The sequence below is a fragment of the Canis lupus genome, chromosome 8 (assembly GCF_003254725.2).
Source record: "Canis lupus dingo isolate Sandy chromosome 8, ASM325472v2, whole genome shotgun sequence".
Classification (NCBI taxonomy): domain Eukaryota; kingdom Metazoa; phylum Chordata; class Mammalia; order Carnivora; family Canidae; genus Canis; species Canis lupus.
The window spans coordinates 45,304,984-45,329,261 of record NC_064250.1 but is presented as its reverse complement, the minus strand read 5'-3'; the positions used below and the strand labels follow the sequence as shown (position 1 = coordinate 45,329,261).

At 43.3% G+C, this 24,278-nt stretch overlaps 1 protein-coding gene across 1 annotated transcript in view; it reads right to left on the bottom strand.

The window, feature by feature from the left end:
* The window catches only part of SIPA1L1 (signal induced proliferation associated 1 like 1), a 387,762-nt gene that overhangs the window by 53,695 nt on the left and 309,789 nt on the right, over positions 1–24,278 (bottom strand). The window contains exons 15-16 of the mRNA XM_049113648.1: positions 18,261–18,530; positions 1,612–1,761 (exon numbers count right to left, since the gene is read on the bottom strand). Coding sequence (XP_048969605.1) covers positions 1,612–1,761; positions 18,261–18,530 — 420 coding nt within the window. The remainder of the gene's footprint in view (positions 1–1,611; positions 1,762–18,260; positions 18,531–24,278) is intronic.

Here is a 24,278-nt window from a genome sequence, read left to right as displayed (position 1 = left end):
CTTTAGAATCCAACCCAGCCCATGGACAATGTATGTAAATCAGAAGCCCACAGTCTCCTGCATCAGTGGTATAGGCAGGAACTACTGGGGTCCAGGGGAGAACACTGTATCATTAATCTTCTTGTCCCCGATCACCCCAGGGTAAAGAAGATGTTACATGTATGGTAAACAACCACTGGGTAACCTTGCCAACAATGGAGAAACCCTCAATACCACCTGTGGTAGCACTGGTGTTTTGTATCAGGTCCAATAAATACCACCTCATTAAAAACACTGTGCAGAAACCATGTTTCTGACATTAAAATTCACCAAAACACTCATGTTTCAGCTTTCATTTTTGGTACACATTTAAAATGTATCACGGTCACAAGAAAACAGTGCTGCTGTTTTCTTGCTGTACCAACACTGAAGTTGCAGTGAATTCTTATTTTCAAAGTCAAACCCAGCCATTTAAAATCTACTAATTAAAACAAGAAATAATTAGCTGAGCTTGTGGTATGGGATGATAGTAATACTTAACTCATAAAACCCTTTGCAGGAACTCATAAATAAAAGCTAAGTTTTTTTTTTTTCTGATTGTCATTAAAGTAATTAAAAGAAGACATGTGCTTTTTAGAAATACTGCCAGGGGAATCCAGGAATATCAGGATGCAGGCAGGTGGGGGAAGCGTATTTTACAGTGGTTTCATTACCTACTTTCTGCTAACATAAATATTTGGCAACAACAACAACAACAAAATCACACTTAATAGCTGCAAAAACCAACAAAATGCTATAGGATTAAAAAAATACCCATTATAAAGGTACTCTTAGGAAGTATGACTATTTTATAACAGGGTAAAATTTTAAGAAAGTAATCAAATTATGTATTTGGTAAAAATATATTTGTGGGAAACTAAGAATAGAAACATCAGTTTTTATAAATACCTCACGTTTGATTTTCAAATGGTTCCAAGTTCTCCACCAACTCCCCCAGAGACATAACCCAGCAGGAAGTCTTTGATGGTTCTTTTACTCTTCCTCTGGGCAAAGATGGCATGCGTGTGCCATGTAACATTTTGCTGCTAATAACTTCCCAGCTTCAGACTTTCCGGGAGTGGTTGTGGCTGTTTTTGTTTTTGTTTTTTAGTAGCCTCTAACATCATGTACATTTAGCCTATTATTTTTAAGTCGTGTCAGGAGCAAATAGTTTTACTTTTGGGTGTTTTGTGTTTTCAAAAAGAAGAAAACCACCCATAAGCTGAAACAACAGAAGACTTTGAGAGTGTGAGAAAAATATTTTTAAGCTTTGGATAGGATGATCATTTCCCCTACTTTAACATCAACATGAATTCCAGCCAGCACCACAAGAGTCAGCTTTGGAGGAAGAAACACAATCTGTACTATGAAACTAGACAATGCACACAACTGGAGAAAATGATGTGACTTGATGTCTTTGCCACGGAGCCCTTGGAGGCTAGAGAATGATAAATTTCCTGAGAAGTGGTTTGAACTAGACATTAGAACATTCTTCTAGCTGGAATATTAACCACATTTTCCCTTTTGCTCCTTTATTATGGATGAAAGGCAGTGATGTCGACTGGGGCCACATGTAAGGGGCAGCACACCTACCCTTCGGGCATGGATTTTTGCCTGTAAGTGCCTCCACCAGAGCCAGTCTCGCTGGATGAAGACAGGTTGCTCGGGGAGTTACGGCACTGCTGGGACCTTGCTAGAGCCATGGATGAGACTGTCACGTAGATGTCGGAACCAGGAGACAGCCTGTGAACACAAACCAGAAATAGTAAGTCAATCCAAGGAGAAGTCCCAAGGCAGTGCATGATGGATAATATCATATAAACGTGACAAGGAAAGTGACTTCATGGAGATAGTGAAAACGAAGCCAGCTGGAGGCCTACAAAAGAAACTTCCTCATAAAACTACTCCCTAAGGGAACAGCTAGAGAATGGCCCTACAGGGGGTGGGGGTAGGGGACATAAAAAAATAACAGGGGGGGGGGAAACATGTATGTTTCCCAAAGCTGCCAAAATTCAATGCACTGAATTGCTTATACAGTTTCCTAGGATGGCAGTGCAGAGGATAATTGAACCCCAGTGACATTAACATAGCAATTAATTCCAATTTTTCACACTAATTTTCCCAGAGTATATGACCACAGTGAGACTAGTGGATTCTTTGTATGTGTCTTTGTTTTCCAATTTTATTACTCAAAGCCTGGAATGAATACTTAGATTTTGGTGTTTAGTATTTATAAACGTGGTTGATAGCGTAGTATCACCATATAAAAATCTCCATGAAAAAAAAAAAAGTCTACAATGCCAGATATTGAATTTAATTGGAATTACTGAATTTATAGATTATCACAGTAGAGGTATACTCCACAGATTGCTCACCTTGCTGATAGGCGCTGGGGACAGAAATCAGAGCTCTGTCATCAGGACAGATGTAGATCCTCTGCTCTCACAGACAACTGGGCAACCCCAGGGACATCAGTAAGTGATTCTGGCAACTGTGACTGGGTGTGAAATACAGCTTACTACTAATATTTTAGTTCAGGAGTGAAAGCTGGCACAAATCCTGACTCTTGCACTAGGGTAAGTCATTTCCATGGGATAGCTGAGAAAGTGGAGTCTAAGTCGTTCGTTCAGTAAGCCAGGCCTCTTGACTGTCAATCCACTGCGTTATGCTAAGCAATTGTTGAACGCCAAAGAGGCTGGGTTTTCTTACTTGGACAGCCTGCAGTGGGTCTGCATGGTCAGTCAGATGCTTTTGCGTGAGAAGATACCTTTGTCTCAAACCAATGTTCTGAAGCCAGGGGAGAGAACCTGATTCACTGAAATAGAGCATTTTCTAAAGGTGAACCCATGTGCCTTCTGTCTCAGGGCAGGATGGGGTTTCGGGTACAGGAAGTTGACAGAAGAGATAACAAACACAATGAGAAGCTTTTGTAACAGAACAAGAATAAGGATGGGTGCTGAGAGTATTACTCCCAAATCCATCTATGCCCAAGAGGTAGATCTGACTTGAGAATCCAGATCTCTCTGCTCTGAGAAGAATCTCCTGCCATCTCCTAGACCTCTTTACCGAATGCTCTCAACAGCAACTCAAATTAAATCATGTCAAACCTAACAGGTTTTTCCATTCCCTTGTCCCCCGTCAATCCTGTTATTTGTTATCTCAAGCTAAGCACCTTTCCCCTTCATCTTCCATGTCGATTAGTCTAATTAAGTTCAACTTTTAATGAGTACAGTGTGTCAGGCACCCTGGGTGCTGGTCTTGACAATACAAAGACTAGGAAAGTAACTGGTCTTCAACCCCTCGATCGCCCTCCCAACTCCCCCATCTCCAGCCTGGATTGGCATAACTGTGGAATGTTGTAGAACAGCTGCCAGAAGTGTTTCATTGTGTAAATAAATAACAACTGTCAAAGAGAGGGAAGTCCTTAGTAGCAACAGTCAACTCTGTTACCCTTTCTAACTGGAGAAGACTAGCTGATCTTGTTTTTTTCCCTCATTACCCCTCAGCCACCACTCATTCTTCTAGCACATGTGCCCCAAGTCTGGTCCTGACCTTTCCCATGTGGCCCTTGCTTGGAATGAGGCAGCAGAATGGTAGCAGACAGGGAACCAGCTGGGTGGGGGTGGGAGAGGGGTGAGAGGCTCCAGATAATCATCAAGTAGTGATTGAGAGTTTGACTGTAAATTAATTTTATGCCATAAAAGACCAATCTAATTCTGTTTGACTATGTAGCATCTTAAAAAGAAAAAAAATAAAATAAAGCCCCAGAATTTATCCTCCAAAAGCCAGTCGCCAGAAGAACTATCTTAGGCCAGAACCATGTCATGGACTCCACCCTGAGAACAAACGTCTTCTCTCTCCCAGGTCCTGGCACACCCCCCAGCTTCGTTCGCCCTAGGAAATGCGCCCGGTGGGGCAGCCCAGGGAGAGGGATGTCTCTCTCCCGTCCGTCTACCGCCGATGCCACTGGTCTTCGATTTCCAGCCTCTGTCCACCCCATTCCTCCGGTCTCCACTATGCCAAGTCATCTGACTACTAACATGCTCTCTGTAGCTTCCCTTTGCCTATAGAACAGAGGGCCGAATCCCTGGTCCCTTCTTCCAGGCTTTGGACTATCTTGTCCAAGCCCTCCCTCCCCTCCATGCTTTCTGCCTGCATCCATGCACCTTACATTCTGGACAGATTCAATATGTCCTATTTTTAGACTCTGCTACCATATGCATACTTTTACTCATCTTGTCCGCTCTCTTTCCTCCTTTCTGATATAAAATCCTTTTTCTCAAGGCCTAATTCCAAAATCATAATCCTGAATTTATAGATTAGTTAGAACCTCCTCGAGTACCATGCAGTCTGTTCTTTGCGCCATCACAGCACATCCTTCAGCATGGTTAGTTTTACATGTGTCTACTTTCCCAACTAGATTTGCCCCTTAAGGGGCAGGGCTGAGCCATTTTATCTTTACATCTCTGGTTGCTTAAAACATGTTTGCTGAATGAATGAGAATCCCTGTCAGTAGTGCAGAAAATGAAGGACAGTAAGTGGGTTCAGAATAAAGGCCCACAGTGACATCAGATGCCCAAGCTAGGGGTTCTCAGCCATGGTGGGTCTACATCAGTTGAAAAACAGTTGGTCGCTAACAATAAAGGGCCCCAATTATTGAATATTATACTAAAAGCAACGAGAACAGATTCAAAGTTAATATTCTTCCTTAAATGTGAGAAAAAGGAATGATGGACTTCTACCCAGACACCCTTGAGCATATCATCACTCTGACATATAATGGTAATAGTAAGCAAGAGAACTTACTATTAATGGCTCCTCTGGGTATTATCCAGTGGAGCAAGTAAGGACACCAAGTATGCCAGGCCCTTGGAGGAATGGTATGAGAAGCTAGGAAAAAAAGGCAGAGTTCCTAAGTTCCTCCTGTTATTACCAGTCTTGTCATTGCTGCACAGACTCAGAGAAATACTAGCTACACAGCTGGTTCTCTCATGAGGATACAGACTCAGGAAAGGAGTATGGGCAGGGCAGCCACAGTGGGTCAGGGATCAGTGGGGTCCTGGAACACTGGCTCATGCCTACTTTGGGTAACATGTTTTGATAAAAGAGAGATCAAGACACCTATCTGAGGACTGTAAAAGAGACCTACCTTTATTCTTTTCCATTAAGACCTCTCCCTAATTTCCCGCTGTTTATTTTGAAATAATCAGAGGGGGGCTGGAGTGGAGGAGGCATAGGAGAAGTAAATTACAAAGGAAACTAGGTAGGGAATAAGGAGCAGCATGGATCCAAATATAACAAGACACCATACTCCTTTCTGCCTTAAGAATTTGGCCCTTATAGACTCATAATACAGAGAAACTTCAAACGCAGTTTCATTTGTAGGTGCTTTGCTTTTCCTATCGTGCAGAGGAGGAGGTATTACAGAATGATGGAAATTAAGGAAACACAGTACAAGCATGTTCATATGGTCAGGGCCAGTGCAACATCCGGAAGGCCCGTGATATTCCAACTGTCTTCAGGGTAAGCGAGTAATGCCAGTGAACTATATGTATGGTGAACCTTCAAATGTTTCTGTTTCTGTGAGAAGTGACCACTGATTCCATAGGAAAAGTCAAGATGTAACTTTTACATTTGTATTTAGAGCTTGCTTTTCTTACTCTGCTCTCCAAAACGTACATTAATTTAAAATATCTCATGCTAGTTCTCAACCTCAGCTCTTTTATTTGGCAAATGTATCAGAAAATTCTACTTGGTTACTGGAGTCATCCCAAAGTGAAAAAATAGCATTTCCAGAAGGCCAGCATTCACTCCCATCCCTTTTTTGCATTTATATAACTCAATAGTGGCTTTGTTTTCGGTCTGTTCACACACATTGAACAAACAAACAGAAACTGATGGAATTCCACCCAAATGTTTTTACCAATCTAGATGTATGTATCGCGGACAAAAGAATTTCAGAATTAGCCCTTATTCTGACGACTTACTATTCTTTTCAAACACATTGACACTGATACCATCACACAAATATTATTTGAGAACAGACCTTGTTGAGGGAGCGGGAGATGCCGCCGGCCTGGCCCTGGCAGCTCACTTCTGCCAGAGAGAGCTGTGGTCATCACTCAAGCTGGGCTGTGTGCTGTCCTGCCACTTTGAAAAAGGGTACCCCCCCAAACTGGCTCACACAGGAAGCCAGCATGCTGACTTCTTGAATCTCCATCCCCCACCACCCACTGTACTTTAAGGGTTGCTGAGGCCAGCGAAGAGTTAGTGAAAGATCCCAACCAAGGCTTTTCTTCTCTTCTGAGATAAACTGAGATCTTTCTACTTTCTCTTCATCTTGAAGAGCTTCCGACATCTGGGTATTAATGCCAAATGGGTTTACGGGACTAACATTAACACATCTTTCAGTTGCTATGAGATTTTTCAATTCTGTGGAATGTAAGAATTTTCAAGAATGTGCTGGTCACCGTGAGAAAGGAAACATCTAAACCTTTCAGTGTTAATTTCAGCAGATTCTTTCCTCCACATTTTTGTAAATTTAGCCAAGAAATAACTAAATGTTTTTAAAGTAACTGATATTAAAAGTTCTCTGGAGCTTCCTATTACTTCCCTCTGCAGAAATAAAACACCAGGACCTTTTGATTCTATGAAAAATGCAGCAACTGCAAAAGTCATGATCATCAGCCAGACAGACAATACCTCCATAGTCTCCAAGACTCCACTAACACCAGCTTTTCATTTATATGCAATGCATTTCACTGCAATGAGAACAAAGAGCTGAATGGAATGGACATTTAGGAAGAGGTGGTCCAATTTCAGAATCAGTGCATTTTCCAGAATCATTCTTATACCAGGGTAAAAGGGAGAAGAGACTTACCCACAAAACTCAGATTTCTAATAAAGTAACTCTTGCTTTTTTACAGCACCCTTCCCATAAATCAGCACACAGGACTATACACAATCTATTAATGTTAACATTAATAGATTCTCACTGAGTTGATCTCTTCAGATTGTGATGGGTTATAACTTATCAACTTATGGATAAAGAATTCTCAGATTCCAAGTGGCTACGTCTAAGACATTTTCCTGAGTAATTATATGTAGGTTTAATGATGCCTCTCTCTCTTGCTTTGTACTCCAAAGTGACAGCACTGCCTAGATGTGTCCAAGGAGATAAGGCCCTCTGTAACCCAAGCGCCATTGGTGGAATGATGGTAAAAACAAGAGAAGGTTTCAAATAGTACCAATGACTGACAAATTAGATACTTGAGTCCATAATTAAGCACAGCACTTTACCACAACTTAGCAATTAAAATGCTGTTCACCCAGGGAACATGAGGACCAAGTTAAAATCTGTCTTCAGCAATATATATCAACCAGGATTCTTCCAGAATTATGTAAAAAACAAAACAAAACAAAAACCCTCACAAATGATTCAAGGTAATGTAATCTGGTGCTATCTCCAGACTAGAGTTTGAACAAGCTATATTCAAATTCAAGCCACTCGTCTCTATGTCTTTTCATCTCTTCCTACCGTGTTCTTTGTGAACCAGAGCTACCCCTGGCTTTTTGACCAGTCTATATCAGCTGTTTGGACTGAATCATGGAAATCCTGTTCTGATGAGCCCCCTGTGACAAAGTCAATTTACAACAAGGACTAACTCCCTTCCACAGTTAGGAAAATACAGCAATTCATCACAGTGAGATAAATGGATCATCACGTCACAGTAGCTGGCAAGCTGTTAGAAGTTCACAGCCTGGCACACATCATAGGTGCCTCTTAGGAAGAGTCAATTTTATATCTCAGGGTGACTCTAAAGAACAGAAAATAAAAATGGACTACTTGCAGGACCAGCTACATAATTCATGGGGCTCAGTGTAAAATGAAAATGAAAGTCCCCATGTTGACACAGTATTGCAAATTTTAAGACAATGACAGCAGAGCATGAAACTCAGTATGGAACCTTCTAAGCAGGGGTCTGTGCAACTGCAAGGCTGCACTCCCATGAAGCTGGCTCTGACTGCAGTGCATGTGACTGGGCCTCCCAAGCATACATGCATGCACTCATTTGACAAATATTTCTTGAACTCTTGTCTATGAATGGTGGTAGGTTTCATTCAAGTAGCACAGTGGTTAAGAGAGAGGCTCTGGAGTCCAATGGCCTGGATGCTAATCTCAGCTCCACCATTAACTCCTGTCACTTTGCACTGATTATCCCATCTCTCAATCCCTGGGCATCCGTATTTGAAAACAGAGCATGAAGAGCAACTGGGCTTTGGGTAGATGAACTGAGAAAACTCAAACAAATGACTCAATAGAGCCTGGCCTAGAATATGAACTCAGTAATATCATATACTTATAGTCTTTTTTAAAAAATAGATTTTATTTCTTTATTCATGAGACAGAGAGAGAGAGAAGGAGAGAGAGACAGAGAGAGACAGAGAGGCAGAGACACAGGCAGAGGGAGAAGCCGGCTCCATGCAGAGAGCCCGATGCGGGACTTGATCCCGGATCTCCAGGATCACGCCCTGGGCTGAAGGCGGCGCCAAACCACTGAGCCACCAGGCCTGCCCTATCTACTTAAAAGTTTTTAAGTAAAACACAAGTAAAATGGAACTGGCATGAGGGCAATACACACAGAGTGCAGGCGGGCTTAGGCAGGTTAGAAGCCAACTCTTACTGTGAAAACTAGGAGAAAGGAAGCTTTACGAAGAAATGCATGTGAAATAAGTCTGCAGGAAACCAAGAATTTCCACAGAAGTCAGGAGCTAGGACTCATGAGTGTGAGGGTGTATGTGATTGCCATGATGCTGAGTTAGGCTGGAGCACTATCCTGGGTGGGAGATCTGCAGGGGTTGTGACTGTGGGTCTTGCAGGGTGAGCTCCTCTATGGTAAGCTGAGGAAACACTTCCCTTCTCTGTCTGGTAACCGGGACGCATAGAAGGTTCTATAGCCAAGCAGTGGTATGGCCAGAGCTAATCCAGAGCATCTATGTGAGCAGGCAAATTTGAGGGAGATATAGACAAATATGAACCCATTAGCCCACTAAAAACATTTGTCTCTTCGATTAGTCCTACTCTCCTCCACCAACATTCACTAATCTTTCATCAAAAGAAGTCACAATCAAATCTTTAGTGAGAGGCTAAGTGATTTTTTTTTTTTTTTTTGACATGCTAAGATTTTAAAGACTGGAAAAAACCAGGCAAGATAAATTCATTCTTTATCACAGTTTACAAATAAGAACATGGGAAGCAGAAGCTGAAATATAGATGCCATGCTGGCCTCTGCTCAGAGTGGCTGCCCACAGGCAACTTCCTCGAGGGGTCTCTGAGACCCCCAGCACTCTCCACACAACTGGCCTGAGCTAGGAGAAGAGAAAAACACCACCACACAACCCACTCTCCTTTCCTACAAAACCCTACCAGGACTTGGGCCTGAACCATCTGCAGACTAGTCCATCAATTATTCACAAGCACATATTGCTAACCATGGTTCAGGGCTGCATCACATCTTCATCTCTACATCCCTATTTTTATTTTGTGCCATTTCATATGCCATCATCATCTGTCATTTTAAAAATATAATGGGAAACCAAAAGAGTCAAGCAAAAAGTGACAGATTGGGACACTCCAGGCTGTTCAATGAGACTGGGTCCTGATTCTCTCCAGAGCGGGAACTGGTTGGGACAATGAATGCCTACACATACATGTTTGCAGGGCCACAAGCATAGGAGTCAGCCCTTCCCCTGCCAGCCCCCCTGATGTATTCACACTAGGTTCCTTAAAATGAGCCTGCAGCTCCATAGCAAGTGGTCCAGGGCCACTTTATGTGGCCTGAGGCAGTGTCTAACAAGCCCTCTTGTGACATGGCCAAACACCCAGCACTTAGCACAAACACACCCAACACAGAAATATATACTCTCGAGTGGGACCCAGCCAAGCACCTAGCACTTAGTACAAACACACCCAACACAGAAATATATACTCTCTAGTGGGACAGCGACTTAACTCTGAAGACCAGCCCTAAGGACACTCTGCCCATCCCGTTATATATAGCAACTGTTTCTCCAAGTCAAAAGGTAATTAAATCTACTTCTCTCAGCAAGCACTTGAATGCTAAGCAGATCCAGAATGGCCACTCTGTAACCATACTGTGTTGATTCTCACAAGTGGACGCTGACCATAGACCCTTCACTGTCCAGGACTCTGAACAAAAGGCTTTTGGGAAAATTTCACCCGGATGATTGTGGCAGTGGATTTGGTAGCTAATTTGTCATAATTATCATTAATTTCTACAAGTTTACATATATGTATTATGCAATCAACAAATAGTAAAGAAAAATGTCAGGGGTTTCAAATATAAGGCAGCAGAATATACTTTTTTTCTCTGTGAGTTAAATTCTCAATACACGTGTTCATGTAGCTGATGTGCTTTCATCACCAAAGCCTAACTTCTCCATGGGAAGGAGGGTGACAGCAGGACATATGTTAGATCTAGCTTCTAGGAAGGCTGGCCTTGTGTGTGTGTGTGTGTGTGTGTGTGTGTGTAAGAATTGAGGAAGCCCCAGGGCCATGGTGGGCCTCTGTAGAGCCTCCCATAGGTGTGACCAGGCCAGGCCTCCTCGGGCAGTCCTAATGCAGCAGACCCCTTGAGCTGGGTAGGGGGGGTAAGATCGTGCTGCTGGCTGCTCACAGGACTATAGTTCCGTAGTGACGTGGTCACATGCCACCTTACTGCTCTGCCCAGAACTCTTAACTGTTTTTCATAAAATCCTCTTGAAGGTCATTCTAATTTGCATGGATGAGTTTTCCAGAATTTTCTACACCTTCTGCAAATGCACAACTCACCAGGGCTGTTTTCAGCACAGTAAACCGTGACACTGTTGCTGTAGACAACATGACTTCCTTGTGCAAATTCAGTGACCCACCAGATACTTAGCTTGGGTTAGGCTGCAGAGGGACTCACCAGGCCAGGCTGGCAGTGCCACCACAGCCTGAGAGGCGCCCCTCCAGCCCCCCGAACATGATCTGTTTCCCCTCCATGAAGCTGTGTCTGGAAGAGCCTCTACAAAATGACAAAGAGCAAGCACCATTTTCTAAGTCTCAACATGTGGCAGGCCTGTCCTAAAGTTCAGATCAGGTACAGGGTCACCCTACTCCCTTAATCAATCTTCATATGAACTCTAGGGGATGGGGCTGGTGCTCACTGGATTGTTGGCACCCTGAGGTACAGAGGGGACAAGGAACTTCCCACATGGCTTCTAAGTGGTAGGGCCAGAATGTGAACCAAAGCCTCTGTGCTCCTGGAACCTCTGTAGGGTGGAAGCCCTGTGGGAACATCTGTCTGGGCTGGATGCACGACAGCTACTTAGCTGGCCCAGAGAGTAACTTCTGAGCACTTGGAGAGCCTGAGCTGGGGGGCCACACTGGAACATTCTGATCTCATTCCCTACGTCCTTCTGGAGTGCATAAAGGAAAGGGAACGGGGGCAGGGTATGAGGAACTCAAGCACTGTGCACATTTCCTGAATACTTACATAGGAAACATCACTGCAGTATAATCTGAACATGTGAGCCTGCACACCATCTAACTCTAATCCCAGTGTGGATGCCACAGTATGTCAGCTCCTTTGGAGAGCTGCAGGAAAAGGAGCCTTAAGAGACCAGTGAGTTTAAGTCAAGTATGGCCCTCTGCTTTTCCTCCTCATCTTGGCCGATAAATACAATACCATAATTCAAGTTTCCTCTAAACTGAAAGCTTTTATAGGAAATTCAATCAAGAACAACTCACATTTCACTTTGAGTCAGTGTGAGACAGCTTTACTCAATGTACTTTTAAAACAGGAGCATTCGAAACTTAGCCAACAAAAATCAAGGACTTCTACTTGAATCCAGCTTTAATTCTACAGCTTTGTCAGACTACTGAGTCTTCATTTTTACTGATCTTTTAATTTTTATAAAAATGAACTGATTGATCAAGTGTGCACTGAAGGGTGAATGGATAAACAAAATGTGGTATCTACACAGAATGTAGTATTATTCAGCCTTGTGAAGGAAGTGTGAATGGACTGAATGTGTGTCCCCCCTAAACCACCACCACCACTAAATGTATGTGTTGAAGCCCTAATCCTCATTGTAATGATATCAGGAGGAGGGCCTTTGAGGGTGATTAGTCTTAGGTAAGTAAGGTCATGATCCACAATGGGATTATGTATATCCTTGTAAGGAGAAAAAGAGAAACCAGAGCTTCCCTCTCTCAGCCATGTGAGGGTATAGTAAGAAGGTTGCTGTCTGCAAGCCAGAAGAGGGTCCTCATCAAGAACTGGATCTGCTGGAGCCTTGATCTTGGCATTCCCAGCTGCAGAACTTTCTGAAACAAACAACTGCTGTTTAAGCTGCCTGGCCAATGGAGTTTTGCTATAGCTGCCACTACTAAGACAGGAAATTCCAATGCAGATGAAACCAAAGGCACTATGTTAAAGCGAAATAACCAGTCCTAAAAAGACAAATATTTTATGATTCTACTTACGTAAGTAGTCAAATTCATAGAGATGTAAAGTAGAATGGCGGTGACCAGGGGCGGGGAGGGTACAGGAAGGGGCTGTTTCATGGGGACAGTTTCTGTTCAGCTAGGTGAAAGGTTCTGGAGATGGATGGTGGGGTGACTGTACACAGTGCCACAGAACCCCTCACTCAAAAACTGTTAAAGTGGGAAGTTTTAGGTTATGTATATTATACCATAATAAAGTAAAAAAAAAATTAAAAATAAAAAAGGATTTATTTTCTCCTGAAGTGATTTACTTCGGTTCCTGCTTCTTTTAGTTCTTTTGCTTATTGGTTTAATTACTAAATAAGGTTTTAAAAAACTGATGGTGGACCTATGACAATGCCAGAATTTATAGCTGATCCTTGGGGATACAATGATAAATAAGACAGGCTAGAGTTGGAAAAACTGACAAATAAGATTAAAATGAAATATACAGTTGACCCTTGAACCATGTGAGTCTGAGGGGTACTAACCGCCCCCCCCATACCCACAGGTGAAAATACATGTATAACTCTCAATTGTCCCCAAACTTTACTAATAAGCTCCTGTCAACCTGGAGCCTTACTGATAACATAAGCAGTGGATTAACACATGATACATATTGTATATATTATATACTATATTCTTATAATAAAGTAAGCAGATAAAGAGTTTTAAGAGAAGATACATTTTGCAGTACTGCACTGTATTTATTGAAAAAAAACCCGCATGTAAGTGGACCCGCACAGTCCCAACCTGTGTTGCTCACGGGTCAACTATAATAAATTCTGCGAGCACCAGTTGTTAGCTGCGGAAACAAGGAATGGACGGGCAGACCGCGTAGGGCCACGCGCATAAGGCATCAAGGAGAGAAAACCTGGCAACAGAGTCCTTCACGGGGCTGGACCTGGGGTGGCAGGTGGGAAGTGGGCACCCCCGGGGAGGCGGACTCGTGCAGAGGGCGGCGGTGAGGGGCGCCTCCACTGTCATCAGCCTGCCCCGCGCTACGCAGCACAGAGGTGGGGGAGAGCTGCCGTGCCCGAAAAATCCTAGCGTGACCCGACAGCCCCCACAGCCATGACAGGGAGGAGGCTGGAAAACCAGGAACTCAAAGCAGTTTGGGGCTCCTCACTAGACGGCTGTGGGGACGGGGAGGAGGGTGGAGAGGAAGTTGCCAATGAATCCTGGCGCTGCCCTGGACACTCGGGGAGCCGGCCCTTCGCCGTGGGGGGTGACGCGGGAGGAAGGAGAGGGGACAGAGGAGCAGTCCACTCGGGCTTGTGAGGAGGAGACTCGCATGACTTTCGGGGCAGACTCGGAGCGGTGTCAGGCAAATGGATATGGAAAGCACAAAGGAGGTCAAGGCAGATATGCACCATTACGGAACTGCACACGGTGACGGCGGACGTTGCTGAGATAAGCGAGCTCCCCCAAGACACTGCATGGTATCGGATTAAAAGAAAAAGTGATAAGGGAGCCACAGAGAACACAAAATTGAGGGGGTGGTGTCGAGGAGACAGGTGCAAAGAGCTGACCAAAAAGCACCAGGAGTAAAGTTTCAGAGGACAGGGAAAGGAGTCCTGAAGGAGCGAGCGGCGAATGGGGTCAGAATCACTGAAGACCATCACATCCAGTGGCTTTAGCTGTAACCGGAGCGATTCCAGTGAAGCTCTAAAGTTCTAGGATTTAAGGGTCCTCAAGTCATGCTAAAAAACTATGATCCAGGTGGAGAGCATCTGGAATGTGCAAGCCCTGAAACTTCTAACCACAGCTGACTTCCTTAACAGAGGAGGAGGAGGAGGGATTAAGTGGCTGCTTGCTTTATGCCGAAGCAGAAAATGACAGTGAAGATTGGTATGGGACTGCTGAAATCTTAGAGATCATCTCCTTATAAACTAAACAGACATATGACTGTCATGCTCTCTGCCAGGCTGCACATGCAGCCAGCCTTAACCTCCTGTGGGGAGGTGCTCCCCCAGCTGCTCGGAGCTATAAGCAGCAGGGAAGCGGGGATAGTGGCATCCAGGTAAGACTTAAAAGTACCAATGGTGGTTAAGATCCAACAGCAAATATCTGCATAAAGGCTGGTGATGCTTCAACTTAAAAAAAAGAGAGAGAGAAAGGAAAATTTCTTACGCTAAGATGCCTGTTGTTTGGCAAAGCCCCTGAAATACCTAAACTTTTCTGAGCATGTTAACACAGATCAGGGCTTCATGGCTGATCCCACACTATGTTTAAACATAGTCATGTGGGGGCACCTGGGTGGCTCAGTCAGTTAAGTGTTTGCCTTCAGCCCAGGTTATGATCCTGGGGTCCTGGGACCGAGCCCTGGGTCAGGCTTCCTGCTCAGTGGGGAGTCTGTTTCTTCCTCTCCCTCAGTCCCGACCCCCAACCCCCACTTGTGTGCTCTAATAAATATATAAAAATTTTAAAAAAACCCTACACAGTGATGTGAGAAGTTCAATGAACAGCAGATATTTTAATTCCATTCCTACCCTTACACTGGAGATAAATTTGAGGCTAAAATACTGATTGTGTCTTATTACCTATTTTTGTTGAATAAATATTTATTCTGTTCATAAATACTACTCCCCATAAATACTGTAAAATTCTGTACTCAAAAGGCCACCTGGAGAGCATAATGCTCACATATGTAAGCCAAAGAGAATTAGACTTTAGTCTATTTAGATAGCAAATGAATCCTCTGTTTTTACCGCATCAGTTTCTCTAAACAATGTATCCAGAACACAATTCAGTGAAATAATTCTTCTTAGAAACTTCAAACACCAACACGTTTTGGTATGTTATATAAATCATGCCCTTGGTATTAAAGGATAAAGGAAAATCTGTTCCACAAGTATTTTTTTTAATTCTTTCTAATGACCTTTAAGTCTGGGATCTTGCATAAAAATGCAAGAAAAACTATGCTTCTACAAGCAGTAAACTGGTGGTGTTATCTACAGTGAACCGTGGTGGAAGCAGCCAGGGTGAATGAATCAGGCAGATTTGTGTAGCAATCTCGGCAGGGCACACTTGAGAGAGCTGCTGGCTTCAACTTAAATACAGCTGGTTTCTCTATAGTTAAATACAACTTGCCTAACGTGGGGGAGGAAAATAAATGGAATGAAACTTATGTAAAGGCATAAAGGCAGTACTTTAATCCAGGATTAGGCTCATGCCATTATTGGTAAAGGAAGATTTAAGGTGTAGCAGATCCTGCCATTTATTTTGACCATTTGCGATTCATCTGAAAGGAGTCACACTTTATAGACTCCACAGGTACATATGCAAATGGCACCTAGGGCAGGACTGGTAGGAAGGGGAAGGCCGAATGGGCGAAGAGAGCCTGGCAGCCAGGGGCCTCTCTTACCCATTTCAGTAAGGTGTTCTGTTCTCAGTAACACCATGAAGGGGATGCTTTCCAGTTATATTTTATTATATTTCATAGAGAAAATTATACTCCCGGGTAAATATCTGAATCTGAGGATTCATGGAGGACTCAGAAGCATTCCTGATGAATGGCATGAGTCTATTTTGTATCTAAATATCCTCGAAACAGTAACAAAACAAAATTTCTCAAGTATTACCTTCTATTTGTGACTCCAAGTTAAAAATTAAAAAGAAATATGTAATGTATTCCTAAAAGTGAGCAATGATGGGAATAGGAAATTGAATGCTTAAGTTTTCACAGAGGAAGAATATCCAATTACCACATATTTCAAAAGGAAGATGAGCCAAATAACCCACATACCCTCTATATGTAGAACTGAGATTTTATAAGCCACCTAAGCCTCCACCATAAGAGCTGAAGTATTACTCCAGTGTCTTAAAGAATACCTGAAACTCAGTCTTAGAGGGAACTGAGGTTAAATTTCTCCGAAAACCACTATTAGCCTCGCTCTGCCACTTTCATTGTAAAGCTCCAACAGTCCTAGGGCTGCTCCTATGGTCTTATAGGGGGAGCACTCAAATTCCTTCTCCCCAGGGGTGGGGGACTGGGTGGTGGTGAAGATGGAACGGCAGACACAAGTCACGTACCTCCAGAAATCACCTCTGGAACTCAAAGAGCTCCATCTGGAAATAATGGAGCTGATGTATTCTCTAGCACTAAAAAGCTGCTTGCATTATAAGATGATAGTTAACTACAAAAAAATATTCCCACTTTTGAAGTCAGGATGTCCAGCAACAGGCTTTAGTTATTTTTTTTATTTTTTTCAGGCTTTAGTTTCTGTTGCAGAAATTAAATTCAACACAGAATCAAAATATATCCTGTTCTTTTATTATACGGAATACTGTATAGAGAAAACAACACAAAACAATTTAACTTGTAAAAGTCTGATGACTGTTCAGAAGAGAAAGAAAATAGCACTAAGAAGGTCCTTGTCTAAACAATGATTTCCTAGGGTTCATCTTTCCAAATGTGGGCCAAATCATGAATTCCAGTTCATACACACACCTCGGGGAAAGCCAAGTTTGGAATGTGGAGAACAAAGAGTTTATTCAGAGATCTCTTGGATGTTTTTCCTCCTCAAAAATGATGAAAACAAGAGGAGTCCAGATGGGAAAGCAGCCACTTGGGGAGAGTAGTCTTTTATTGAGATAAAATAAGAAAGCTCTGTAAGTAGATCTCTAGGATTAAGCGAGGAAGTTTAGAAAGACAACTCGTTTTTTGATGTTGTTGCCCATAAATTATTTCTATCTGATATCCTAATATTTCTGAGCTAGTTAAGTGACAATGTCTTATGCAACAGTTCACAAGTTAAACTAAGGTAAGAGACATCAGTGTAGTTTTTAAAACCTCCAGCTTTCTGCTCCCAATCTGAACCAGTCAAAGACTTATTTGAGCATAGCTGGGGCCCACTTTCTTTGGTGCCCCGTTTCCTGTTGTTCACTTGAACTAGACTCACATTTTGGTCTGAGATGTGATCAAGACAAGCAGAAGTGCTGAGGAAAGGGCGGGCAACAGAAAGAAGTTGGCTTCTAGTGGGCGACTATCAGCTTATTTAATTAAACTGTATCCTTCATTAGCATAGGTAATTTACAGTATCATTATTTAAAATTTTTAAGTAATCTTTATTAAGAAAGTGACACAAATATAATAAAAAAAACCTGCATTCTTTTGCTACTATTGTATCACTTCTCCCCAAAAGACGAAGACTGTCAAAGATGATAATATGGTCAATGTCCCCTCAATGAGTCTGCCAAGTTCTAACCCACGTAAATCATTAAGTGTGCCGTGATGGTTTCTGTTGCTATCACACAGAAATGAAAGCACAAAGCACAAATACCACCAACTTAGAGCTGAATGCTTTGCTGGAATGTGTCCTCATGCATCCTTATGGCTTTAGAATGATACCATGCTTTGAAAGCCACTAGGGCATGCACCTGTTTCTGTTTCAATTCCTGATTTCTTTTTTTTTTCCCTTTTTCTTTTTTTTGGGGGGGGTGGGGAGGAGGAGGCAGGAAGAGAGAGAGAGAGAAACTTAAGCAGGCTCCATACCCACTGTGGAGCTGACATGGGGCTCAATCTTACAACCCTGAGATTGTGACTTGAGCTGAAATCAAGAATTAGATGCTTAACTGAGCCACCCAGGCACCTCACAATTCCTGATTTCTAGGAAAATATGGGACAATGTAAAGCTAGTGCTTGTGGGTCTGGTGCTCTTTAAATCTGGGGCCGAGATTCAGAGCAAACCTTTAAAGGCACACTCACCGCCTCTCCAGTGGGCGTCCGTCACTGGAGATGCTTCGAGGGATGTTGGCAGCTCTTTCTGGAGGAGGCATCTTCCCATCTCCTTTCCCAGCATTCAGCCTCGAGGTCATGGGACTCTGCACCTGCGAGGGGACTTGAGGCGAATGAGACCCCTTGTTGGCATTCCTCTGCCATTTGTTATTATTTCGGAAGGGAAACTTGAATTCATATGATACCCCTTCATTCATCTTGTATTCCATCACTGGCATGCGGTAGGTTTCAGAGCAACTCCTATCAGGGGCACAGAAAGAAGAAAAATTAATATTGCTTTTTCTTGTGGGTGGAACCACACTGTTTCTCATTAACAGTTAAAATGGATCAAACACATCATCCTTTGTTTCAAACTGTCTTTTAATCATTGGGCCCTGTAATTACTGTCCTTTCAAAAACCAGAACCCCAGGAAGTACTATACTGGTATATTTTCTCTTGCTCAGTCTCAACTAAAGCATCTAAGATATGGAGTCTTGAAAAAAGCAGTGAGGTTCACAGTCACCCTGGTGGGTGGGGGGGACAGATAAGGGCAGAGTCAGTACTGAGGCCTGAGGAGGGTGGGCCACAGGCCAGCAGAACCCTAAGACTGGGCCTCAGAGGAAGCAGGCAGTCAGCTTTACACATCCTTCATTTAGTGTCATGACTGGGGACCTAAAAAGGTATTGAATTTGTTTGGAATCTTAATAGTCAAAAAATTAAGTGGTGATAAATTCTGAAATCCAAATTGAGAGCCAAATTTAGCTCAGGAGGAGAAAACAAAAAGCCAATTATAGAAATTCTGCAATTATCCTATCACCAGGGAACAAAGCATAATATGAAATCAGATCCCCCTCCCCCCACCAGCAAACAGCTCCCATAGCTGGGCTGACCCCACGTAGCAGCCTGAGTGAAACTGATGCCCCAAATGTCCTCTGTAGCTTTACCCCCCTTTCTTGGTGCTACTGTCCCAACCCCAAACCTTAAGATATGTGGAACTTACTCTCCACTTCCTTTACCCAAACAACCAAGGCTCAGTCTATTATAAACTTGACTGATGGACAAATTACTGAGAAAAACCTATGCCCAATAAAGCATTAACTCAAACTGTGTACTTGGTTTTCATTACTAAGCAAGAAAATGACTTTTTTGCTTAAAGGAATTTCAAAGACTGAGCAGCGGGTGGGGGGACTGGTAAAGGAAGGGTTAAAAGTGATTCTAAAACACTTTTAGAGAGGAAGGAGAGTCCACACAGTACTGTCCATGGAGACAGTGCAAGCTAGCAGCCACATGAAAAAAGTAAAAGGGAACGGGTGAATATATCTAAGACACTACTGTTTGAACATGTAATCAATAAATCAATATAAAAAAATTAGCGATTAGGTGATGTACACTCATCTAAATTTGGTGTGTCTTTTACATGTATAGCACTTCTCACTTCGGACTAGCCACATGACAATGACCCCTTAGCCACAGGTGACTTGTGGCTCCTGACTGCACACAGAGTACAGGTCCAAAGCTTGGGTCTTGATTTGGGAAATGGGCTTGTGTTGGTGGAGAATAAGCACAGTGGAAGGCACCAGTGTGTCAGGTAGGACTCCTGGCATTTCTAACGTGTATGCTGCAACGTGCCCTCTCCCACACCTCCACGAGAGACATGGGTTTTCAGAAGGGCTGCTTCTGAGGCACGTGTATTTGCTGGGATCCTTGCCTGCTCAGTCTCAGCCTCAGTATCCAACAGGCACCTTTCTTAGAGTTTTCTTACCATTCCTGATTCCCTAAAAGCCTAAGTTAACCTTAATCTGATCCTCTGCCCAAGGTTCCACTGTACCCCTTAGAAGTTTTAATGACAGTGGCTTTCAAACATTTGGGACCATGAGCCTAGTAAGAGATACATATTACACTGTGATGCAGCCCAGCCACAAATACACACACACACACACACACACCCTTTTATTCTACTATATTCTCTGTTAGTCCATTTCATTAAAGAAACACACTGAATGCAGCTTCCTAAATGAATTTCATGATCTATTTAGGAGTTACAACCTGCAGTGTGCAAAACACTGCTTTATGGCACATCTGACATGACTTCTGCAGATAATGACTTCTTATGTAATAAACCTTTCCTCTTGATAGGAAGGAAGGAATGTCACCTCAAGCTTTGACATAATTTTTAGTTTTGATTCTGATAGTTCCGACAAAAAAGCTGCAATACTTTTTTGGTTCTTAATAGAGATATTACTGTAGTATGGCTTGAAGTCTTCCATTTCTGACCAAATATGGCATATTATACAGTCAGTTGTGCTCTGGGTCTATAAATATAATGCAAGAATGCTACAGCGTGCAAAAGGGGCAATAATAAAAACTTGCAAAAATCCATGGGAAAATTTCCTTCCACCCAAAATCAGGACTAGCTCTTGCTTCACTTCAGCAGTGGTCTGTTTTAAACTTGTAAATTAAATGAATCATATCATTTCTACAGCATTTATACACATACACACAACACACACACACACCTTCTTTCTGTTGGGTGCTAGCAACCAGCACATATTCAGAACATTATTTTCATCTATTTTGGGCACTTTTTTTTTTTTAAGGTTTTATTTCTTTATTCGAGAGAGAGAGAGAGAGAGAGAGAGGCAGAGACACAGGCAGAGGGAGAAGCAGGCTCCATGCAAGGAGCCTGACACAGGACTTGATCCCGGGACTCCAGGATCATGCCCTGGGCCGAAGGCAGATGCTAAACTGCTGAGCCACCCAGGGATCCCCAAGGGCAAAAACTTTTCAAAAATGTCCCAATAGGTCATGTTTTCTCTTCACCACATCCACAACCCCCTCCCTGCCCCCCCCCCAACAGATTCTCCCGTTGGCTTTAACTCCGTGGTACCCGTACATGCACCTTTACAGGCACAGGCTGCTTCATGTCCATACTGCATCATGGCAGATGGTAATAAGTAACTAATGATAATATAAACAAATCTAATGTATTATGTAACAGACAAGCTGCTTCATCTCTGGGGCCTTAGCTTCTTTGGGAAATGAAAGATTTGGAATTGGTAATCACTGAAGTCTCTTCTAGTTCAAAAAACTCTTTCAAATAGTCTTTTAAGCTACATAACATTTCATGGTAAAATCGGTTAGAAGACTCCAGTAGCCAAAAATTTGTCTTTTCTTAATCTGTATTTCATTTCCAACCACCTCTAACGTGGGGCTAGAAACTTCCTGCACAGTCGATGATAACGGGATGCATTATGATAAGGGAGAGCAGCAGGGAGAGAAGACTCATTCACAGAAAAGAAAAACAGCAGATCCACAATGCTAAACCTTGGCCAACTCGCCATGTCTAACTGCCATCCACGATGGGACAGACCACTTGCTAGCTTCCCATCACTTACTATCTCTGAAAATATAAGAAGGATATGTAGAATCAAGAAGTCAGTTGTACACTGAAGAACAAAGATAAAAGCTGGCTTTTAGTGACACACAGGAAAATCATAGAAGGATTTTTATTACGTCATTCAAGTAGGTGTGATGTTGAACAGCAGTGAACGCTGACAACAGGCCAGACGCTAATCTGGCAGCGCCGCAGCAGGTCTAGAGTAGGCACTATCATTATCCCACTCTCTTAGATGTGAGGGAATGGAGGCCTGGAGAGAGTAATCCACCAGAGACTGTAAGGCCAGGAAGTGGCAGAGCCAGGATCTGAACTCCCAGAATTAATCTATGTGGAAATTAGATTATTTAAATCTAACTTAATCTCATTTTATCACTAACTGAAGAATACATCTACTCCAAATCCCCAGACTTCTCCACTTCCAGGGACCACTCATTCACTCAGGGCACAGTCTGCAACAAAATGGAAAACTTAACATTCTTTAGAGAGTGATGGGCGACAGCAATTACAATTTCAGTATTTCAGGCCTACAAGACACATGGCACCATGTTGAAACCCGGCTGGTTGAAAAGCTACTCCTCCTCCCTACTCTTTTTCTCGGTCTTTTTATTCTTTCTTTCTCCTTTGGCTTCTGATTACCCATTACTCTCAACCTTTCAACACTAAGAATACAGATAGAAAAACCATTGTAGGGATCCCTGGGTGGCGCAGCGGTTTAGCGCCTGCCTTTGGCCCAGGGCGCGATCCTGGAGACCCGGGATCGAATCCCATGTCGGGCGCCCGGTGCATGGAGCCTGCTTCTCCCTCTGCCTGTGTCTTTGCCTCTCCTCTCTCTCTTCAGCCTTTGAAAGGAAGTGTGAATGGACTGAATGTGTGTCCCCCCTAAACCACCACCACCACTAAATGTATGTGTTGAAGCCCTAATCCTCATTGTAATGATATCAGGAGGAGGGCCTTTGAGGGTGATTAGTCTTAGGTAAGTAAGGTCATGATCCACAATGGGATTATGTATATCCTTGTAAGGAGAAAAAGAGAAACCAGAGCTTCCCTCTCTCAGCCATGTGAGGGTATAGTAAGAAGGTTGCTGTCTGCAAGCCAGAAGAGGGTCCTCATCAAGAACTGGATCTGCTGGAGCCTTGATCTTGGCATTCCCAGCTGCAGAACTTTCTGAAACAAACAACTGCTGTTTAAGCTGCCTGGCCAATGGAGTTTTGCTATAGCTGCCACTACTAAGACAGGAAATTCCAATGCAGATGAAACCAAAGGCACTATGTTAAAGCGAAATAACCAGTCCTAAAAAGACAAATATTTTATGATTCTACTTACGTAAGTAGTCAAATTCATAGAGATGTAAAGTAGAATGGCGGTGACCAGGGGCGGGGAGGGTACAGGAAGGGGCTGTTTCATGGGGACAGTTTCTGTTCAGCTAGGTGAAAGGTTCTGGAGATGGATGGTGGGGTGACTGTACACAGTGCCACAGAACCCCTCACTCAAAAACTGTTAAAGTGGGAAGTTTTAGGTTATGTATATTATACCATAATAAAGTAAAAAAAAAATTAAAAATAAAAAAGGATTTATTTTCTCCTGAAGTGATTTACTTCGGTTCCTGCTTCTTTAGTTCTTTTGCTTATTGGTTTAATTACTAAATAAGGTTTTAAAAAACTGATGGTGGACCTATGACAATGCCAGAATTTATAGCTGATCCTTGGGGATACAATGATAAATAAGACAGGCTAGAGTTGGAAAAACTGACAAATAAGATTAAAATGAAATATACAGTTGACCCTTGAACCATGTGAGTCTGAGGGGTACTAACCGCCCCCCCCATACCCACAGGTGAAAATACATGTATAACTCTCAATTGTCCCCAAACTTTACTAATAAGCTCCTGTCAACCTGGAGCCTTACTGATAACATAAGCAGTGGATTAACACATGATACATATTGTATATATTATATACTATATTCTTATAATAAAGTAAGCAGATAAAGAGTTTTAAGAGAAGATACATTTTGCAGTACTGCACTGTATTTATTGAAAAAAAACCCGCATGTAAGTGGACCCGCACAGTCCCAACCTGTGTTGCTCACGGGTCAACTATAATAAATTCTGCGAGCACCAGTTGTTAGCTGCGGAAACAAGGAATGGACGGGCAGACCGCGTAGGGCCACGCGCATAAGGCATCAAGGAGAGAAAACCTGGCAACAGAGTCCTTCACGGGGCTGGACCTGGGGTGGCAGGTGGGAAGTGGGCACCCCCGGGGAGGCGGACTCGTGCAGAGGGCGGCGGTGAGGGGCGCCTCCACTGTCATCAGCCTGCCCCGCGCTACGCAGCACAGAGGTGGGGGAGAGCTGCCGTGCCCGAAAAATCCTAGCGTGACCCGACAGCCCCCACGGCCATGACAGGGAGGAGGCTGGAAAACCAGGAACTCAAAGCAGTTTGGGGCTCCTCACTAGACGGCTGTGGGGACGGGGAGGAGGGTGGAGAGGAAGTTGCCAATGAATCCTGGCGCTGCCCTGGACACTCGGGGAGCCGGCCCTTCGCCGTGGGGGGTGACACGGGAGGAAGGAGAGGGGACAGAGGAGCAGTCCACTCGGGCTTGTGAGGAGGAGA